The 19,389-nt window shown below is 43.3% G+C and overlaps 1 protein-coding gene across 8 annotated transcripts in view; it reads left to right on the forward strand.

Annotated features, from left to right (window-relative positions):
* Positions 1–19,389, forward strand: part of FAM135B (family with sequence similarity 135 member B) — a 384,315-nt gene that overhangs the window by 168,582 nt on the left and 196,344 nt on the right. For all 8 annotated transcript variants that reach the window (XM_075920075.2, XM_075920080.2, XM_075920079.2 and 5 more), the window contains one exon: positions 2,650–2,745. In XM_075920075.2, coding sequence (XP_075776190.1) covers positions 2,669–2,745 — 77 coding nt within the window. In that variant the 5' untranslated portion in view covers positions 2,650–2,668. The remainder of the gene's footprint in view (positions 1–2,649; positions 2,746–19,389) is intronic.

Consider the following 19,389-nt stretch of genomic DNA (forward strand, 5'->3'; position numbering starts at 1 on the left):
TGCCCATCTTGTGCTGTAATCCCACCAGAGCCTACAACCTAAGTAGGCAAATATAGCAATGAGAGACCTGCAAGGTAATCCTTGATACTTTTGAGTCAGTACAGAATAATAAAAGACATCATGTAGCTGCAGATGCTGGGTTTTTTCAGAGGTCACATCCAATCCAAGTCCTGGATAGCTATGGCCATTAAAGAAAAGGGAAAGGAAGGGTGTCTAACTGTTGTGTCTGGCTAAATTCTAAACTGGGCCAATACACTGCAGATTTGCTTGCATTGGTTATTCTGTTATAGATTTGCCATAACAGGCTGAGTTACTTGGTCTAGGAAACAGATGGAATTAAGGTCAGGAATGGTATTAGCCGTCCAGAAAAACCAAACGCTAGAACTGTATGTAGGCCATGCTACCCTTTCTTTTTATAAGGGTATTTCTTAAATTACCCTTCAACTAGTTATCTAGTAACAATTGAAAGGCCTGGTATTGCTATTCTTTATCATTCAAATAAGGGCAGGTATTACCAAGTGCCTTAAGCCATCTGCTTTTCTTTGTCCTTATTCAAATAGTGAAGCACGGCTCTGTTATACCTTGCAGTATTCAAAATCTTGGAAATAAAATAATGACGGAACTAATTCAAAAGTGACCAACATATATCACTAATATAATAAAGGTTTTACCTCTCCTGTCCTACCAATGCCCATGGGTTCATGCAAATGAAGATGATTAGCAGTAATACTGCCACAGAGGTGCTGACTGACTTCTGTGATTGCTCTCAACTCACCTGCTCTCTGGACATCTGGATTCAGTCATGACTTTAGGGTCAGCTGGGAACCATTTCACTTCAGAAAAGGCAAATGATAGAAAAACTAAAAGGATTAAAAAGAAAATTTTACTTCCCCCTTGAATGGTGCCTTGAAATATGTGCCAACTATTTATGCTAAACAATCTGTTCAGCTTTGTATTCAGTTGTGACATTCTGAGTGAGTTTCCTGGACCTGAAGAAAATGGCCGTGCAAGCTCTAAAGCTTGTCTCTTTCTCCGACAGAAGTGGTCCAATAAAACATATTACCACAGCCATTTTACTTTGTCTCTCTAAAAAGAAAAGACATTTCATCTCTTTTCACTTCCCACCACTTTATGCTAACTGAATTTTTCTGAGTTTGAGTCATGTTTGCCCTGTTCCTCTCAGGCTGTTTATTATTTTGCTCCCGTGTCGCTGACTTTATTGATATTTATGTTAGGAGCAGATATGTATGGCAATGAGAGTGATGCAGTTTTAGTGTGACTGTTTCTTTTTTATAAACACAATTTGTAGCTTTTAGAAAAACTCTTAAATTCCCTCCCTCATCTTGCAAATATCAGCTCCTTTGGGAATCTCTAACAAAATATAGTATGTGCTAAAAGTAGAAATAATAGGGAATGTATTATGGAGACTCACTTCTAAAATGCACAGAGCTTCCTGGGAAACACAGCTGGGTTCTTTTCTTCAACCTTTGCCTTAAATGAATGCTTCTAGGTTTATGAGTCATTGCCTGGTATTGGAAGATGTTTTTAGTTTGCTCTTTTGTCTCCGACTTTCTGATGAATTCTATCATGGAATCGGACAAGGGAGGCCAGAGTACTGAGAAAATGTGTGTGTGCTAGAGAGATGTATAATGCTGGCCGTATTTTTAATCTCTTGTGGGAGGTAAACTCATTTTATGAAATGGTATAATATCTTCTGAAAGTAAATCAAAAAAGGGGGCCTGATCCTGCAGCCTTCACTGATGCAATAAGTGCCATCAAGCTACTGGGATTCTTAAAAGTGCTGCGAGGATGGTAGCATCCAGCATGTAGGGTTATTGCTCTCTCTAATACAATAGTGATACTAGGAAAAATTCTGTCCTCGCTGACACTCAATATATTTTCTCTGAAATCAACATCCCACTAACTACTCTGAATCATGATTGTTGCAGATACAATTTCTTTAGTTTGTGTTTACATGTGTATGTACCAAGTACCAATGTTATCAATGCATATAACTCAATCAATCAGTTGTATTTCCAAAATAAATGTCACTAGCCCAATCAGCTGGCTACTAAACATTGCACATGCCAAGGGCCATCTATAAGTGTTTTTGTTCAAGCTCTGTGCCTTTAGCTTTTCTTTGAATCTATCATATATACTATTGGTGCACACCACAGAAATATCTTTTACAAACTTAACTTTTATGTCAGTCTCACCAAGGGCATTATCAAAAATAAAGCAAGGGTGCACCATTCTTATTAGTTTTAGAAAACTAGATATGGTACAAATTATATTAACTCTGCCTGAGTATAACACTGATTTTCCTTTCACCACTCCTGAATTGTACTAATAATCATTATGACATAACGGGGAACTGACTAACACGTTCGTTTCCTTACCTTGGGTGTATATATTTTAAAAATGGAGAGTTTGGCAATTATTTTCTTTATATACTACACATGATTTGGATGTTGCTCTTCTCAATAGAAAGCCTGAATGAGCCCTTGTAAGTTACTATAAAGACTCACGTTGGATTCAGTGGGTTTTGGGATGAAGCCCAGAGTACTGAAGCAAGATGTAATAACAAGTGTGTGTGTTATTAAGCAAATTATTCAGCATATTTAAAATATCTGTTTGTGTGCCATTTAGGTGATGACCTGAAAAGATCATGTCGGAGGTACAGGGAACGGTTGAGTTTTCTGTGGAACTACACAAATTCCATAATGTGGATCTCTTCCAGAGAGGGTGAGTTTGGAGCTCCATTAGTGTTTTTGTTTGCTCATTGTATAATGTCCATTTATAGATGAGTACTGGACTCTGAAATAAGTTGCTTCATGTAATTTTGGGAGGAGAGATATCGTTAGTTATTCCTTGCAGGCAAGGAAACGGGAAGCATGTTATTACAGACAGGTGGAAAAGTCTGACAGCCTGAATTATTAAAACAATGTGTTTGTAAAACCAGACCAAATGGATTTAACCAGCTACTTAGGCACAGTTACCACTTTAACTCTCCTGAGTTAGCTTTGATCTTCCAACACGAATGATAGCATCAGATACCAGAAAGAAAGAGAAAAAGTAAATACAGTATAGTACTGTGTTTCATTTAAAGTACTAAAAACATAAAGGAAAAGTTTAAAAAAGTTGACAAGGTGAGGAAACTATTTCTGTGATTGTTTAATTGAAATTAAGAACAGCATTTTTCTTCTGCATAGTAAAGTTTCAAAGCTGTATTAAGTCAATATTCAGTTGTAAACTTTTGAAAGAATAACCATAATGTTTTGTTCATAGTTACGAACAATTCAAAGTTACGGCCAACCTCCATTTCTAAGGCATTTATAACTCTGACTTTCTACTGTATTCATAAATAATGTGGACAAGCTGGTGAAGAGAAAGATGGCAAATTTGCAGCCAAAAGAAAATTGCTCAAACTAAGTCCAAACCTGACTACAAAGAGGTACAAAGGGATCTCACTAAACTCCAGTTTAGTATGCATACAAAATAATGAAGTCTAAATCAGCTGTTGCTACCCAAGAAAGAGATCTTGTAGTCATTGCACATTGAACACACAGTGACAGTGAAAAAACTGAGCAGAAAGTTAGGAACCATCAGGAAAGGGATAGATAATCAGACAGAAAATATAATGCCTCTAAATAAACCCATGAGACAGTCAAGTTTTAATACTGTGTGCGGTTGTGGTCACCACAACTCAAAAAAGAAATTCATACTACATACATAGTAGTATGTGAGGAGAGATTAAAAAGACTGGGACTTTTAATCTTAGAAAACACATGATTAAAGAGGGATATGATAGCTATGATATGTATTGACTCATGAGTGGTGTGGAGAAAGTCAATAAGGAATTTTGTTTACCCCTTCACATAGCACAAGAACCAGTGGTCACCCAATGATATTAATAGACAGCAGATTTAAAACAAACATAGAAAAGTACTTATTTACGAAAGACATAAAATCAACTTATGGGACTTGCAAAGGGATTTTGTGAAGGCCAAAAGTATGAGTAGAATCAGAAAATAATCAGATAAATCTATGGAGGTTAGTTCCATCACTGGATATTAGACAAGATACTCAGGGATGAAACCACATGCTCTGTGTGTCCCCAACTTTTGATGCCAGGACTGGACAACAGGAGATGGATCGCTTCATAATTGCCATGTTCTATTCTTTCCCACTGAAGCATTTGGCACTGGCTAATGTAAGAAGACAGGCTATTGGGCTAGATGGACTATTTGCCTGGCTCAGTGTGACCCTTTATTTGTTCTCAGAGCTGAGTGTTGGCCCAAAAATCCTATGAAAGTGATTGACTTCAATGTGAGTGGAATTAGATCAACAGTGAGGGCTCTAGCAACAGCAGCTTAAGTACAGAAGGGACCTTAGGGTAGGTGAATTGGGTGCAGGAGGAATGCAGGATCTGGGGGGAGTTTGGGTTCAGGAAGGAGTCTCGACCTAGGGCAAAGGTGCAGAAGGGTTGGGTGCAGAAGGGGATTGTGACCTGGGGGAAGGGGTTGGAGTCCAGGAGGAGGTGCCGTATGAAGGCTCTGGCTGGGAGATGCTTGCCATAGGTGGCTCCTGGTTGGTGGCCCAGCGGGACCCTAAGGCAGGCTCCCTGGTTGACATTGAACTAACATTCCACTCAAAGCGGCCAACAGCTGGGGCCAAAGTGAGTGTGTCTCTGTGCGATGCGTGCCCGTCGGGGGGAGGGGAGGTCTCTGTGCCAACTAGTCATTGGGAGATGCAAGGGCAGTGCTTGTAGTCATATGCAAAACATGGAGACAAGCTGCCCCTTTGCCCCCGAGGGGCATGCACTGCACAGAGGCACATATGCTGGCCTAGCAGCCAGCTGCTTTGAGCAGTGTGTGCAGTTGCGGGAGCCCAGGGAGCCTGCCTGAGGGTCCTGCTGGGATTCGGCAAGCTGGATCTAGCCCGCAGGCTATATTTTACCTGCCCCTAGGGGCAGCCCGTGCATACAGGCAGTCTCGGCAGTTGCCTAGGGCACCGCGTTAAATGGGGCACCCAATGATGATGCACTGCCATTGAGGGCTTTGGATGAGGGGGCGCCGATCGTGCATTCTGCCTAGGGCTCCAGTTGCCGGCAGCTCATCTCGGAGGCAGAGGCGCTGATCACGCATTCCGTGTGCGGTGCCAGTTGCCGGCAGCTCGTCTCGGGCCACCCCTGCCTGCCCCTATAGTATAGGTCCTACCCCACAAAAGCCCAAAAGCATATGGTAACGACCAAATTCCATTAGGTTGTCAAAACTGTATGTTCCATAAATAAAAGTTTAACACTCAGAACGACATTATGTGGCTTGATGACCAACACTGTCTAAATCAGTGTTTCTTAAACTGTGTTCTGTGGTACACTGGTGTGCCGCGAGGCAGTCGAAGGTGTGCCATGGAGAACAGCAGAGTTCAAAATGGCCACCCTTAAAGGGGCAGGTGACCTTTTTTTTCCTCAATAACTTTCTCTCTGACCCGTTTTCTTCCTGACCTTTTTTTTTTTTTGTGTGTGTGCTCAACAAAAAATCCGTTGTGTTCCTCATAAAAAAAATATTGTTTGGTGTTCCTTGGTCTTAAAAAGCTTAAGAAACACTGGGCTAAATGAAAAATAATCAGGATTCTTTGTTCTATGCCTGTGTACTGGGGCCAGTCATAAAATAAGTTACATGTTTCAAGCTGTTTTTCTTGATGAGATATTTTCAGTTAACACTAATGTTCTGTTACTTTAAGGCACAAACGTAAGTATTTATACAGATGGACAGTCAAATGCCAATTTGTAGGAAAAAAAAAAACTATTGCAGGGAGAAAAAGGCTTTCAGTTCAAACAAAAGACTCATGCTGATATTTGATACTGGAGTTCTAAAGGCCGAGTAATAAGTAGTGCAATTTCTAGAGGAAAAGCGGTTTTTAGATTTTCCATCCGAGTTCTCTCCATCTTGCGCTGCTTAATGACTAGTGACAGATATTTCTGTAGTGAATTTAGTTAACCAATTCTGATATTCTTTAATAGACTAGGAAATAAAATTATCCATGTGTGCTAGAGATCAATTAATTGATTTGTCTGGTTCTGTCAGAAGCAATCCTTCTGCACCTTTATTCTTCAAACAGTTCAAGACCTATCTGATGGATTTCCATATTAAAAAATAAAAGATACTGACATACCCGCAGTACAAATAACTTTCTGACTGGCTTAAGCAGAAAGTAAGTTCACAGGAAAGAGAGCAGAGGCCTTAATACTGGAATTTTGATAATGATGTATTTTTAAAACAGTGAACATGGTCAGGGTTAAATTCTTAGGCCCCAGGCAAATGATTGTAATGAGCAAGCAGTCCCTTGACTTCTAGAATTGAAGGCCAACATCTTAGAAGCAAAGAGAAGCATTATGATGAAGCTTTTTTTTATTTTGTTTTGTTTATCAGGAGCCAATGCAAAGCTGTACTCTGACTCCTGACATAATTAATGTGATGACAGCTATGCTGGGTCAGACAGGGGTGCATACCATTCAGCACCCTGTGTGTGACTGTGGCAAGTATCAGCTATAGGCAACACATTCATCTATGACTCTCTAGAAGACGGTATTCCATCTTGGCACGTGATTAAGCCTCTGTAGTGCATTTCTGTTTCCTGCCAGCTGGACTGCAGTGGTATGATCTACCTGGACATTGAAGACATTCACTCTTAGGACAGAGCCCAACAGCACATCTTCTTAGCAACATAAGTTACTCTGAGAACACTGGACCCATTGTTGCTTGTCAAACTAGCTCCCTACAGAATCAAGTTCAAGGTCTCAAATGTTATTATCAAAGGTCTCAATAGTATGAGGTCCAGGGAAGGGACTAAACATGCCACTGTGGCTGTGTCTACACTGGCACCCTTTTCCGTAAAAGGGATGCTAATGAGACACTTCGGAATTGCAAATTCCGTGGGGGATTTAAATATCCCCCGCGGCATTTGCATGAACATGGCTGCCGCTTTTTTCCGGCTCGGGGTTTTGCCGGAGAAAAGCGCCAGTCTAGACGGGATCTTGCGGAAAATAAGCCCTTTTCCACAAGATCCCTTATTCCTACTTTCAAGTTGCAATTCCGAAGTGTCTCATTAGCATCCCTTTTCCGGAAAAGGGTGCCAGTGTAGACACAGCCTTTGTGTTTAGTGAAAGGTGTAGCAGAAAGAAAGAGCCCAAAGCACAGGCCTGGTGTAAGGCCTGAATCCTGAACCAAAGGAAGCAAGGGTTACTCTGAGTAACAGATAGGCCCTGTCAAAAGCAGATGTTTGCTTGCAAGTCTGTCCAGGACACGAACTAGGTGCTAGCACTGCTTAAACACACAACATGTAAATAAGTCCCACCACGACAGTACAAGGACACCCCATTCTAGCACACAATAAAATACAGCCAGTCCCCAAGTTACAAATGGGTTACGGACCAAACACTTGGCTGTAACTCGAAATGTTCATAAGTCAGACTCCATTGAGTTACATTGCAACCGTGCTGTTCATAAGCGCGAGTCATGTTTCTAACTCGGAGACCACGTTTATGAACGCTTAATGGGAGGTTTAGTCATAAATGCGACTGTTTGTAACTCAGGACCAGCCGTAGTTGGACAAAAGTTATAAGTATGGACATCAAAAGTGAAGCACAATAATTGTTGGTGAATAGGAATGCTTTGGCAGAAAGTACAAGGGGTGCTAACAAAGATGTCATTAACACATAAGATGAAACGTTAAGTATGTATCACAGATTGTTTGTCTCTACCTTGACTTAACTCTTTGTCCTCCCAAGGGGCAGTGGCAAATCCCTGTCACTAACTGAGCTGAGTCCATTGTTACTGGCACACGTTCTTAGCCTACCTGTAGACATCTGATTGGGAGAAGCTATTCCTGTGCTTCATTTACAATAAACCTGGCCTGGTGCCTACAATCCTCATCTGATTTTGTGGTTCCTGGGGCTCTCTGAGTGTGCTGTGATGGCTACTTGTGCAAAGCCAGTGCGACATACAGAGAGCACATGAGCACACACATAGCCACATGGTTATCATCACTGACAGAGCAGAAGACTTTGAGGACACCACCAGTGACTTCTGACAACCACAGAGGATACATGTTTCTTCGGCACTGCTATGACTAATAAAATCACACAGATCAGAACACAAACATCCCATCTCTTCCTGGCAAACCTATCCTCAGTTATTCATATCTTCATCACCTCTTGTCTGGTGTACAGCAGTGTAACCTATTTGGACACAACGCTTTCAGTTAAAAATACTCCAACTGGTACAGAACACTGTGGTGCATCTTCTAAGCCACGTTAGACCAATTTTTCACTCCTGATGCTGGCTGGCCATAGGATATTGAATCCGGTTCAAAATACTGGTCCTTATCTCAGAAGTGCTCAAATGTTTTGGGTTCATGGTAGCTTTAAAAAAAAATCAACTAAAGCTCTGGGATGAAGACCAAGTCTGACAACTTTACTTTCTTGGCACAAGAGAACTTTCCACCTTAAGAGCAAATCTTTTTTGTGCAGGAAACAGAACTCTGGAGTACCAGAGCTAATGAAGAGCATGATCAGCGGTCTATTTAGCAGGTCCTTACTAGACTCACTAAATCAAACTCCGGGAGATTGATCTGCAGATAGATCTCCCAGGGTACATCTACACTAACCCCCTAGTTCAAACTAGGGAGGCTAATGAAGGTGACCAAAGTTGCTAATGAAGTGTGGGATTTAAATATCCCACGCTTGATTAGCATAATCCCGGCTGGTCACCATTTTAGAAACTGACTAGCCCGAAGTAACTGCCCACCTCTATACACGGCAGAGAAGTGGGATTCCAAGATAAACCCCTTATTTCAAAGTAACTGTTACTCCTCATGGAATGAGGTTTAACAGTTAATTCGAACTAAGGGGTTTATTTCAGAATCCCGCTTCTCTGCCGCATATAGACGCGGGCAGTTACTATGGGCTAGTCAGTTTCCAAAAATGTTGACCGGCTGGGATTATGCTAATCGAGCACAGGATTTAAATATCCCACGCTTCATTAGCAACTTCAGTCACCCTCATTAGCCTCCCCAGTTCGAACTAGGGGGCTAGTGTAGATGTACCCTGGGAGATCAATCTGCAGATCAATCTCCCGGAGTTTGATTTAGTGAGTCTAGTAAGGACCTGCTAAATAGACCGCTGATCGTGGTCTTCATTAGCTCTGGTACTCCAACAGCCTGCAAGGAGTAAGGGAAGTCCAACCTCCTATAGTAGTCCTATAGTCCAAGTTCCTATTCACATTGCTGGAATTGCCGTATCTTAGGTCTACTTTCTGGCCTCAGTAACAATATGGCTCCTCCTGAAAGGGGGGAAAAATACCCCCCCAATCCAAGTGACATTTACACTACTGCTTTAAGGGCATTCTGAGCGAAATGAGTCTGAAAGTTTCAGGCTCACTTAATATGATTTGCATTTTCACAGCATTACATTTTGAACATTAGCTCTAGTTCTTACTTTGTGGAATTGCAAGAACGTTTGTGTCCCCGGGTGCAGCTCTACAGGAGGTGCTGCCAACCCAGCAGGCTCATGAAATGATCCGTGTTGATGTGCGACCACATCTTGTTACTTAAAGTCAAGTGAAACATTTGTAAACATTACGCTATACTGGAGCAAGCTGGAAACACGATACTAATACAAGCAGTCAGTGCGGTTATTGTAAATGAGAATAGAAATGACCCTGACAATTTTAACTAAATGAGCAGCGCTAGTAATGAAATAACTGAAATGCTTCAAAGACAACCTGTGCGCCATGCAAGCAATTGTGGTGGAATTGGAGCCTATTCCCGGAGCTGGCAGGTGAGGATAACACTGCTGCTTAACAGTCACTTGGCACTTTTCCTTTCCAAAGCACTTCACAGATGCTAACTCACTCAGGCATGCAAAGCTATCTGTTGTTACCTTGGAAGGTACTGTACGTATCTCCAGGGAGAGAAGTGTGCAATCACCAGCAGCAAAGGGAGCATTTAAATATAGGCTGAGCTGTTAGGAGAAACAGTCAGCCAGATCCTGGACCCTTTTGAACTGGTCTGATGGCAGAGGTAAGGTAGAGAGCAGCCAACTGCTGGGATTATGTGCTTCTAGGCAACGCACACGTGAGGTGGGGGGCTGACTTCACACTTTGCTCCCGTCCCCAGCCCAGGCAGGTCAATGGGAACTACAAGAATTGTGCTGGGCATGGAAGCAGCGTACAGTCTCCTCTCTCTCACCCGGGGGTGTGCAGTGCCTAGAGACCATGACCCCAGCAGCCAGCCGCTTGAGTGGCTCATGACTGCAGTAGGCAGGGAGCCAGCCAGAGGGTGGTCGGGAGTTGCCCCAGGTCACCATCCACTCCTATCCCAGGTGACCCTCCAAACCCTCTGCCCCTCCCCTGCCTTGGGTCACAATTCCTTCTCAGAACCTGCACCCCCTCCTATATTCCTCCTCCAAGTCACAACTTCCTTCCAGACCTTGCTCCCCAGTCCCCCACCCCAGATCACAACCCTCTCCTTCACCCAGCTCAGACACACTCTCCTGTGCCACAGTCCACTACCCCAAGTTCCATTCTGCACCCACCCTCCATCTTAGACCCTGCATCTCCTCCTCGTGGAATGAGGAGTAACGGTAGTTCGAACTAGGAAGCCTAGTTCAAACTACCTAGTTTGTGTCACGTGTAGCCACGCGGCACAGGGTTCGAACGAGCGGGGATTTAAAAATGGCGGCACCCCGCTTATGCAAATGAAGCCCGGGAAATTTAAATCCCGGGTTTCATTTGCAAGTGCGGTATGCCTACATTACCCTCCTAGTTCAAACTAGCGGGGTAGTGTAGACATACCCTCAGTGGTGGGGTGAGGAGAAATATATTTCAAGATTCTGAAATGCTCACAAACTATGGTAATTGGCTTCCCATTAGGCTGCCACCTAGAGAATCATTGGATTACATTTTCAAAAGCGACTGTAGTGGATTTTTTTGGAGAGAGGTGGGTATGTGATGCTGTGTATAAGAAAGGTGACCATTTTTATCACTGATGTTACCACTGTTACGCAGTTTGCATTAATGCTATGCAAAGTGTACTGATTAAGATGTCAATGGAAAAGTTACAGTTTAGCAAGTATTAAATCCATCCTGGTTAAATCCATCTATCATCTCTATATGTGAAGTTATGAATATTGGCTACGTATTTGCATCTGAAACGTGTTTTGTATTCCTGGGTGACAGCCACCAGATGGATTTACATTAGGGCTAGACTGCTTTGTGCTCATAAGCTCATTAATTGCTTTTCTTGAGGATGCCTCACACACAGTTCCCTCTGAGTAGGGGGCAGCACCGCCCTACAGCTGCTTAATCAACTCCACCCAGTGAGGGGCTCCGGGCTCAGCGCATGGAGCTGCCTGACCTGGGCCGTGTCAGTCACTGAGGTCCAATGGCCAACCCTTTTGAGTCAGCAAATCATGTGGTATGTTTATATGACCCTGGACTCCATTTAGGGCCAATAACTTCCCACAAATGCAGGCTGTGATCTTTGTTTAGAACAGTGCAATTCCATGCATGTGGCAGAGGGTATAAAGACCCCTGAAACATCTCCATTTTGTCTTCATGTCCTGCTTCTTTTCTCTGGACTGAATTACTAAGAAGGAAACTCTGAACCAGAACTGATGATCCCAATCTGTCTGTCTGGGTGATTCTAGACAGACTTTTGCAAGCAAGCAGTTTATTCTATCTCTGCTACAAACCTGATATACCGACTTTGCAATCATTTGTATATATTCCTTAACCATTTATAACTCTCACTTTCTTTCTTTTTTCTTTTACATATTATTAAATGCTTAGTTTTAGTTACTGATGGATTAGCATATCAGCATGATTATGGGGTAAGATCTGAGTTATATATTCACCTAAGTAGCTGATCTGTTGGGAGAAGAAGGGTCTTATATCTGATTAAATTGTTTTTCAGTAACTACTTATTATAATGTCCAGTGTCGGGATGGTGAGCCAAGGTCACAATGCCTAAGGAGACTGCATTTTATTAGCCAGAGTGGTGATACAGAAGTTCACTTTTGTTACTGGATTGATACAATCTAGTTTGGGTTGAGTCTACCTTGTTTCTCAGCAGTCTGTCCTGAATTTGGCATTCTTATCTGGGATCCACTGAGGCATGTTGATAAGGTGTCCAACCTGAGGCAGTATTAAATGGGCTTGACTTTCAGAGGGTAGATACCTAGTGTCTGAAATAGGTCCCTTTTTAAGGGGTCCCAAGTTGGACACCCAAAAGCATTAATCACTTTTGAAAAAATAGGCCTTTCCATTTATTTGAGTCTATTACTTGCCTCACTCTTGTGCAGTGTAAACAGTCCACTTTGAGAAGGACACACAGCTGTTAAAATGAATTATTACATACACTGCAAACAAAATCTCAGGGCACAAATGGAACAAAGTCTCTATCCCTGTAGTGTGAAGATTGAACGTACAGTATGTCTAGATCAGAGACTTTTTTTTAGTACTTTAATTACTTAGAGTGCTCACTGCTGCGGCAGTAGATTAACAAATGCAGATCAATTCTCCCATCAATCCCTGTCCATTTTGTTATTGGAGAGCATCCATTCATCTGCAGGGATAACATCTGCCAAGAAAAGGTATTACAAATAAAAAGCAGGGTAAAAATGAATTGTTCTTGATAATCTTGCACACTCATTTGGCTATGCATGATAACTCTTTGTGGAGATGTCCTGGAACATATTAGAAGTTAGTTTATAATGCAGCTGACAAAAAAAACCCAAAAAACAACACCCTGCTCAGAGTGATGTTTTCAGCTACTCGATATCAAATGCTGAGGATTTTATTAGTGTTGTTGACTAGTTTTGTCATTGACTTTGTGGATGAAGGAGTCTCAGGGCATATGTTTCTTGCTGGTAAAATAAAGAGCAGAAAGCAGTGGGGGGAAATATTTTGATAGAAGACGCATACTATTTGGGGAGGTGTAAAGGGGGGTCTGCCACTCACTAATTACTGATGCCTCCACCATCAGCACTCATTTCATGGTAACTCCCTCTCTGGTACCTCTGTGGAGTCGTCAGGAGCTGCAGCTCCTCTCTTTTGTGTCTCCTTATGGCTTAGCCCTCCAGCCATGCCTCAGTCATCCTTCCTTTGTAGGGGTCTCACCAGAGTCTGTCTCCACACAGATTCAGGTAGTCTCCATGTCCACTGTGTTACCTGCACCATTCTCACAGGGGCTCATAGGGGAATCCAGGCCCACACCCTACACTGAGTTCTGATCCAGGCCCACTTGAACTGGCATTCATTCAGGTCTATTCTCTCAGCTCCTACTTCTCCTTCTCTGGACTCTTTCTGATATTGCTATTACTCTCCGCCACTCCTGGGTTTTATATTATGTCTACACAGCAAAGAAAAACCCACATCTGGCCATGCCAGCCAGGGCAGGTTTGTGGGGCTGGGGCTGTGGGGTTGTCTCATGGCTATGTAGACGTCTAGGCTTTGGCTGGAGCCTGAGCTCTGTGATGCTCCCACCGTCCAGGGTCCTTGAGTCCGGGCTGCAGCCTGAGCTCAGACATTCACACAGCAATGATGCAGCCCCAAGCCCCATCAGCCTGAGTTGGCTGGCACGGGCAAGCAGGAGTTTTTTTTATTTGCTGTGTAGACATAGTAGCCCTAGCTGTTCCTGCCCAGGTAAGCTCCATTCTCAGTTAGTGGCATTGCCTCTTAGTGCCCCAGCTGGTGCAGCCTATGGCTAATTGACCTCTCCTACCACCTTAACCCCTTCAGTGCTGGTGTGGGAGGAACACCCCATTACAGGAGGAAAGTGTGTATATGTGTGTGTGTGTCTGTGAGGGTATGTCTACACTACCCCCCTAGTTCGAACTAGGGGGGTAATGTATGCATACCGAACTTGCTAATGAAGCCCGGGATTTGAATTTCCCGGGCTTCATTAGCATAAAGCCGGCTCCGCCATTTTTAAAAGCCGGCTAGTGCGAACCCCGTGCCGCGCGGCTACACGCGGCACGGGCTAGATAGTTCGAACTACGTAGCCATTCCGATCTATCTGTACGCCTCGTTCCACGAGGCGTACAGATAGTTCGGAATAACTACGTAGTTCGAACTATCTGGCCCGTGCCGCGTGTAGCCGCGCGGCACGGGGTTCGCACTAGCCGGCTTTTAAAAATGGTGCCGGCCAGCTTATGCAAATAAAGCCCGGGAAATTCAAATCCCGGGCTTCATTTGCACGTTCGGTATGCATACATTACCCCACTAGTTCGAACTAGCGGGGTAGTGTAGACATACCCTGAGAGAGAGAGTATAAGGGCAGGAAGTGGGTGGATAGGGACACATGGGTAAATGATGTAAGGAACATCAAGGATAAATCAGACTCTCATTAATAATGGATACAATAATTAAGCATTTAACATTTGGAACATAATGAGGACTTTAATTAATTCTAGTGGAGAAAGCTTTTTAAAATGCTATGGCTAATCTCCCATGATTAAAAATTAACTTAGTTCTCTTTGAGAGTGGACTCCACATCTATACACATTTAAAACTTGACAATATGTTTGAGGTTAGTTACATTGGAATAATACTTCCCTACCTCACAGGGTTCTTATAAGGATAAATACATTAAAAGACTGTGAGGCATTCACATACTATGGTAATGGGGCCATATATGTATCTATTATCAATAGTAATTTCCCTTCTGATATTTACTTAATTGATTCAGCTTAATTTTTCTCTCATGGAATGTCCATTATCAGGTCGAGTTTCTTCAGATTCTGTCATGGTTTTAATCCTTTTTTTTAAAGAACTTTCTGAATTGATCACAAACAGTTCACTGCGAGCATCTGATGCTAAATGTTTGACATTTGGGCCATGATGTGATTGATCAAAAAGTACTGTTTCTGTTCCCTCACCGAGCAAGTGGAAATTACAAATAGGAAGAGAGTTGGAGGAAGCTGCTGAAGCTATGACTTTTTCTCAGGAAGAGGGACCAGGTTAGGGAGAGGTAGCAGTTGAACAGGACAAAGTAATATTTTTTTAAAAAAAGGTTAGTCTCTTCCTCTTTAGAAAAGACAGGTCTAAATCTTAGAAAAATCAGGCTGTCAGATTCGTTTGGCAAGGGAATTACTTTCTTGTTACATTGACGCACACAATTTGCAAATGCATGCACCGTCCTGAAAGAGGTCAGATGTGGGCCAAAGGGAGTTAGTCTAAGAAACTCATGAGACTTGTACAATTGCTTCTAGGTAAGAGTTATGGGAGTCTTGTTCCTCACTGGGTATCCAATCTCATATATTATGTATCATGTGTACTCTGTTTACTGGTCTGTCGGAGCTGCCAAAATCTCCAGCACTAAGCCTGTAGGAGAGGGGAACAAGGGATGGATAGGCAGCATGCAGCTGTAGAGGGCACCATGAAATAGAAATTTAAAATATCTGCTTTGGGGGCAGGGTGGGACTGGAGGATTGAGGGGATTGTTTAAGGGATATAAAAGCTGGTTAGTTCTCGGTCAGTAGTTTTGAATCACTTCCATGTTAGCAAGGTTGAATGTATATCCTCTCGTGTATCTCTATGATGTGCAAAACGAGGTGGCAATCTCAACTGTATTGCTAACAGGTGATCACCCATATAACAGAAATGACATATGCTTATCTGGGCCGACAAACAGGATTGAAGGAGGGACCTTGAAAGTGAAACATATTAACTGCTCCAGCTCAAGCTAATGAAACCAACCCTGTCACCAGGGCTGTAACAGAACCATGTTCTCTGTGGATAGGATGCCTGTAACACACACTGTCCAATGGCAACCTTTGCAGAGAGGCCAAGGGAACAGGCAGAGGAGACTGAAGGAGTGTCTGTAAATCAGGGATGATTCCTATTGGCAAAGGCATTGTCAGGGGAACTTTCAGAGCAGCTCTTGCATCCGTTCTGTGGTAAACAGAGGACTTCAATCTCCAGGGCTGTCACATTTGCCAGCACTGAGTGTACTTTTAGAACAGACTGTTTCTATTCTGCTTGATGGGGATAAAAACGCTGCAGGGCTGCCAACAACCACTGAGAAAAATAGGTGTGCTTTGAGGAGACTCCACAGTTTCCAACAAGATTTCCTTGTGCGACAAGGGATGAGGATGCAGATGGAGATGTTTCTGGGAGTTCTAGAAGGAAAGGGGACTTGAGAGAAAATGAGAATGAAAACTGGAAGAATACAGAAGAAAGGCAGGGGGATCTCTCCTGAGGGCACTGACTGTTCATCCATGGTACAGGTGGGATGACACATGCAGAGATAAATAAAATGGCTTTTCACATTTTATAGTGACAACAGAGTTTATTTTTGCCTTAAATCTTGAGAGAGAACAGTGCTGGCTTTAGTAACAACTACAAATGGTCAGAGCTCTTCCATCAAATGTAAACTTGTTTTCACAAAATCATCACTGCTAGAAATTGTTTTAAGGTTTTGCCTGGCTATTTTAATAAGGGAGTGTGTTGCAATTACTCCCTGTGGGGACCACAAGTGGCAGAGTTACCAAAAAGTTCAACCACTATAAAAAATTCAGTTATCAGTGTAAGATCAAAGCAGTCCTTTAATGTAAGCTTGGCAAGGAGAACAAATTGAAACGGATAATTTTTATTTGGAAAATAATGTAATATTTCATTTCAACTGAAAATTCTGAAACAAAACATTTTATCACTTCAGAATTGATTTTTTGGGGGGTGACTTTTTGTTCTGGAAAAAACCTCAGTATTTCATCTTTTTTTCCCTTATTTGGGGCAAAATGATGAAAAATCAGAATTGCTTGCAAGATAGAAATTCCAGTTTCCATATATACAACATTGTTGTGACTGGATCTGAGACTTTCTGAACTGAGGGGGATGCTTTATGTTCTTCACAAGCTAAACCAAGTCCTGTACCTATCTACATCATAGAATCATATCAGAACTGGAAGTGACCTCAAGAGACCATCAAGTCCAGTCCCCTGCACCCATGACAAGACCAAGCACCATCTAGACCATCCCTGATAGCTGTTTATCCTACCTGCTCTTAAATATCTTCAGTGAAGGAGGTTTTACAGCCTCCCTAGGCAATATTTTCCAGTGTTTAACCACCCTGACAATTAGAAAGCTTTTCCTAACGTCCAACCTAAACCTCCCTTGCTGCAATTTAAGCCCATTGCTTCTTGACCTATCATCAGAGCTCTAGGACTGTGTCTAGACTACATGCCTCCGTTGATGGAGGTATGTAGATTAGGCTGATCGGCAAAGGGAAATGAAGCGGCGATTTAAATAATCGCCGCTTCATTTAAATTTACATGGCTGCCGCGCTGAGCCGACAAACAGCTAATCAGCTGTTTGTCGGCTCAGCGCTCTAGTCTGGACGCTCCCCTGCCGACATCAAAGCCCTTTGTCGGCAGCCCTGTTATTCCTCGACATCAAAGCCTGTTTGTCGGCTCAGCGCGGCAGCCATGTAAATTTAAATGAAGCCGCGATTATTTTAATCGCGGCTTCATTTCCCTTTTTCGTATACACAAATCTACATGCCTCTGTCGACGGAGGCATGTAGTTTTGACGTACCCTTAGAGAACAATTTTTCTCCCTCTTCCTTGTGACACCCCTTTGGATACTTGAAAACTGCTGTAATGTTCCCTCTCGGTCTTCTCTTCTCCAAACTAAACCAGCCTAGTTCTTTCAGTCTTCCCTCACAGCTCATGTTTCCTAGGCCTTTAATCATTTTTGTTGCTCCTCTCCCGGCCTTCTTCAATTTTTTCACATCTTTCTTGAAATGTGGTGCCCAGCACTGGACACACACTATTCCAGCTGAGGCCTAATCAGTGCAGAGTAGAGCAGAAGAATGACTTCTTGTGTTTTGCTCACAACACTCCAGTTAATGCATCCCTGAATCATTTTTGCATTTTTTTGCAAGAGTGTCATACTGCTGACTCTTCTCTAGGTTGTGGTCCACTATGATCCCTAGATCCTCTTCTGCAGTACTCCTCCCCAGACAGTCGCTTCCTGTTCTGTATGTGTGAAACAGATTGTTCCTTCCTAAGTGGAGTACTTTGTATTTGTTCTTATTAAACTTCATCCTATTTACCTCAGACCATTTCTACAGTTTGTCCAGATCATTTTGACCCTATCCTCCAAAGCACTTTCAACCCCTCCCAGCTTGGTATCATCTGCCAAATTGGGTAATGGAAAAATTGAGTGAGAGGGAAATAATTGCCGGCAAGGAGCCTCAGTGTGAACTTGGAGAGCTGTTGGCCTCTCTGATTCAGGCAGGAACATCCGCCCTGTCTCCATGTATCCTGCACCCATGTGTGTTTGCACTTCCTGTCCACATGTGTTCCTCCATCCCTGCTCACACATTTAACTCCCCTCAACTCCATGTGTCCCTTCACCCCCTCCACTGTTCCCATGTGTCCCTGTGCCCCTCTCATGGCCCCCTGTGAATCTGGTCCCTCTTCTCCCAATAGCTCTGCACCACCCTAGTAATTCCTGTGCTCCCACCCAGCCACACCCATCCCTATATAGCCCTGCTTCCCTTTCCCCATTCATTTGTGCATCTGTGCTACTCTGCAGCCACCCCTATTCCACCTGTAGTTCTGCATCCCCTACCCTCTCACAATATGACCTTACACCTCCACTCCTATTCAACCCCTGCCCTAGTCCATCCTCCCCCACTAGCCCTTATAAGCCTCTGTCTTACCCTAACAGCCCATTCTGTCTGTTTCCTCATAGCCTCTTTCTCCTGACCTGGCCCAACAGGCGCTCTGAAGAAGCCTCTGCGTCTGCAGGCTCTTTTTTTCCCCCAGAGCCAGCTTCTGTGTTGTATTGCCACAGCACCCGTTGGTGGGCAGAAGGCAGAACTGCAGCAACTTTTCAGTAGAAGCTTTTTTCTGTGCAATATTTACAAATATGTGTGTAGGGGGGTCATGAATTATGCAAAGACAGAAGGATGATCCATCTCGTGTGTTCTCTCAGCTCCTTACATGTGTATTAAACAGAGCTATGCTTTTCTGCTAGTTTGTACCCAGAACAATAAGGCAGGTAAGGGTTACTAAGATTATCTTGATTCAAGTTTTTGCAGGGCATTTGACAAAATGATCCCTTCTGGTCTTAAAATTTATGACTGCATAGGATGAATTGAGCAACTGTCCCAGGCCTCACACTTTTGGGGGCTGCCTCAATCGTCCAATGGATGGGAGGAACTTGGGGGAACTATGCAGCCTCGTGTGGAGTGACAGCAGGGTTTGCCCTGCCCTCCCCTCCCCCACTCACCACATAGGTGACGGGAGCCGGAGCGATCCAGGAGCCTGCTCCACCACACCACTCTGCTCTCTCATGGTCTGTGGCACCCCACTTCTCC

This window comes from Pelodiscus sinensis, chromosome 2 (genome assembly GCF_052426305.1).
Source record: "Pelodiscus sinensis isolate ZL-2025 chromosome 2, ASM5242630v1, whole genome shotgun sequence".
Taxonomy (NCBI): Eukaryota; Metazoa; Chordata; order Testudines; family Trionychidae; genus Pelodiscus; species Pelodiscus sinensis.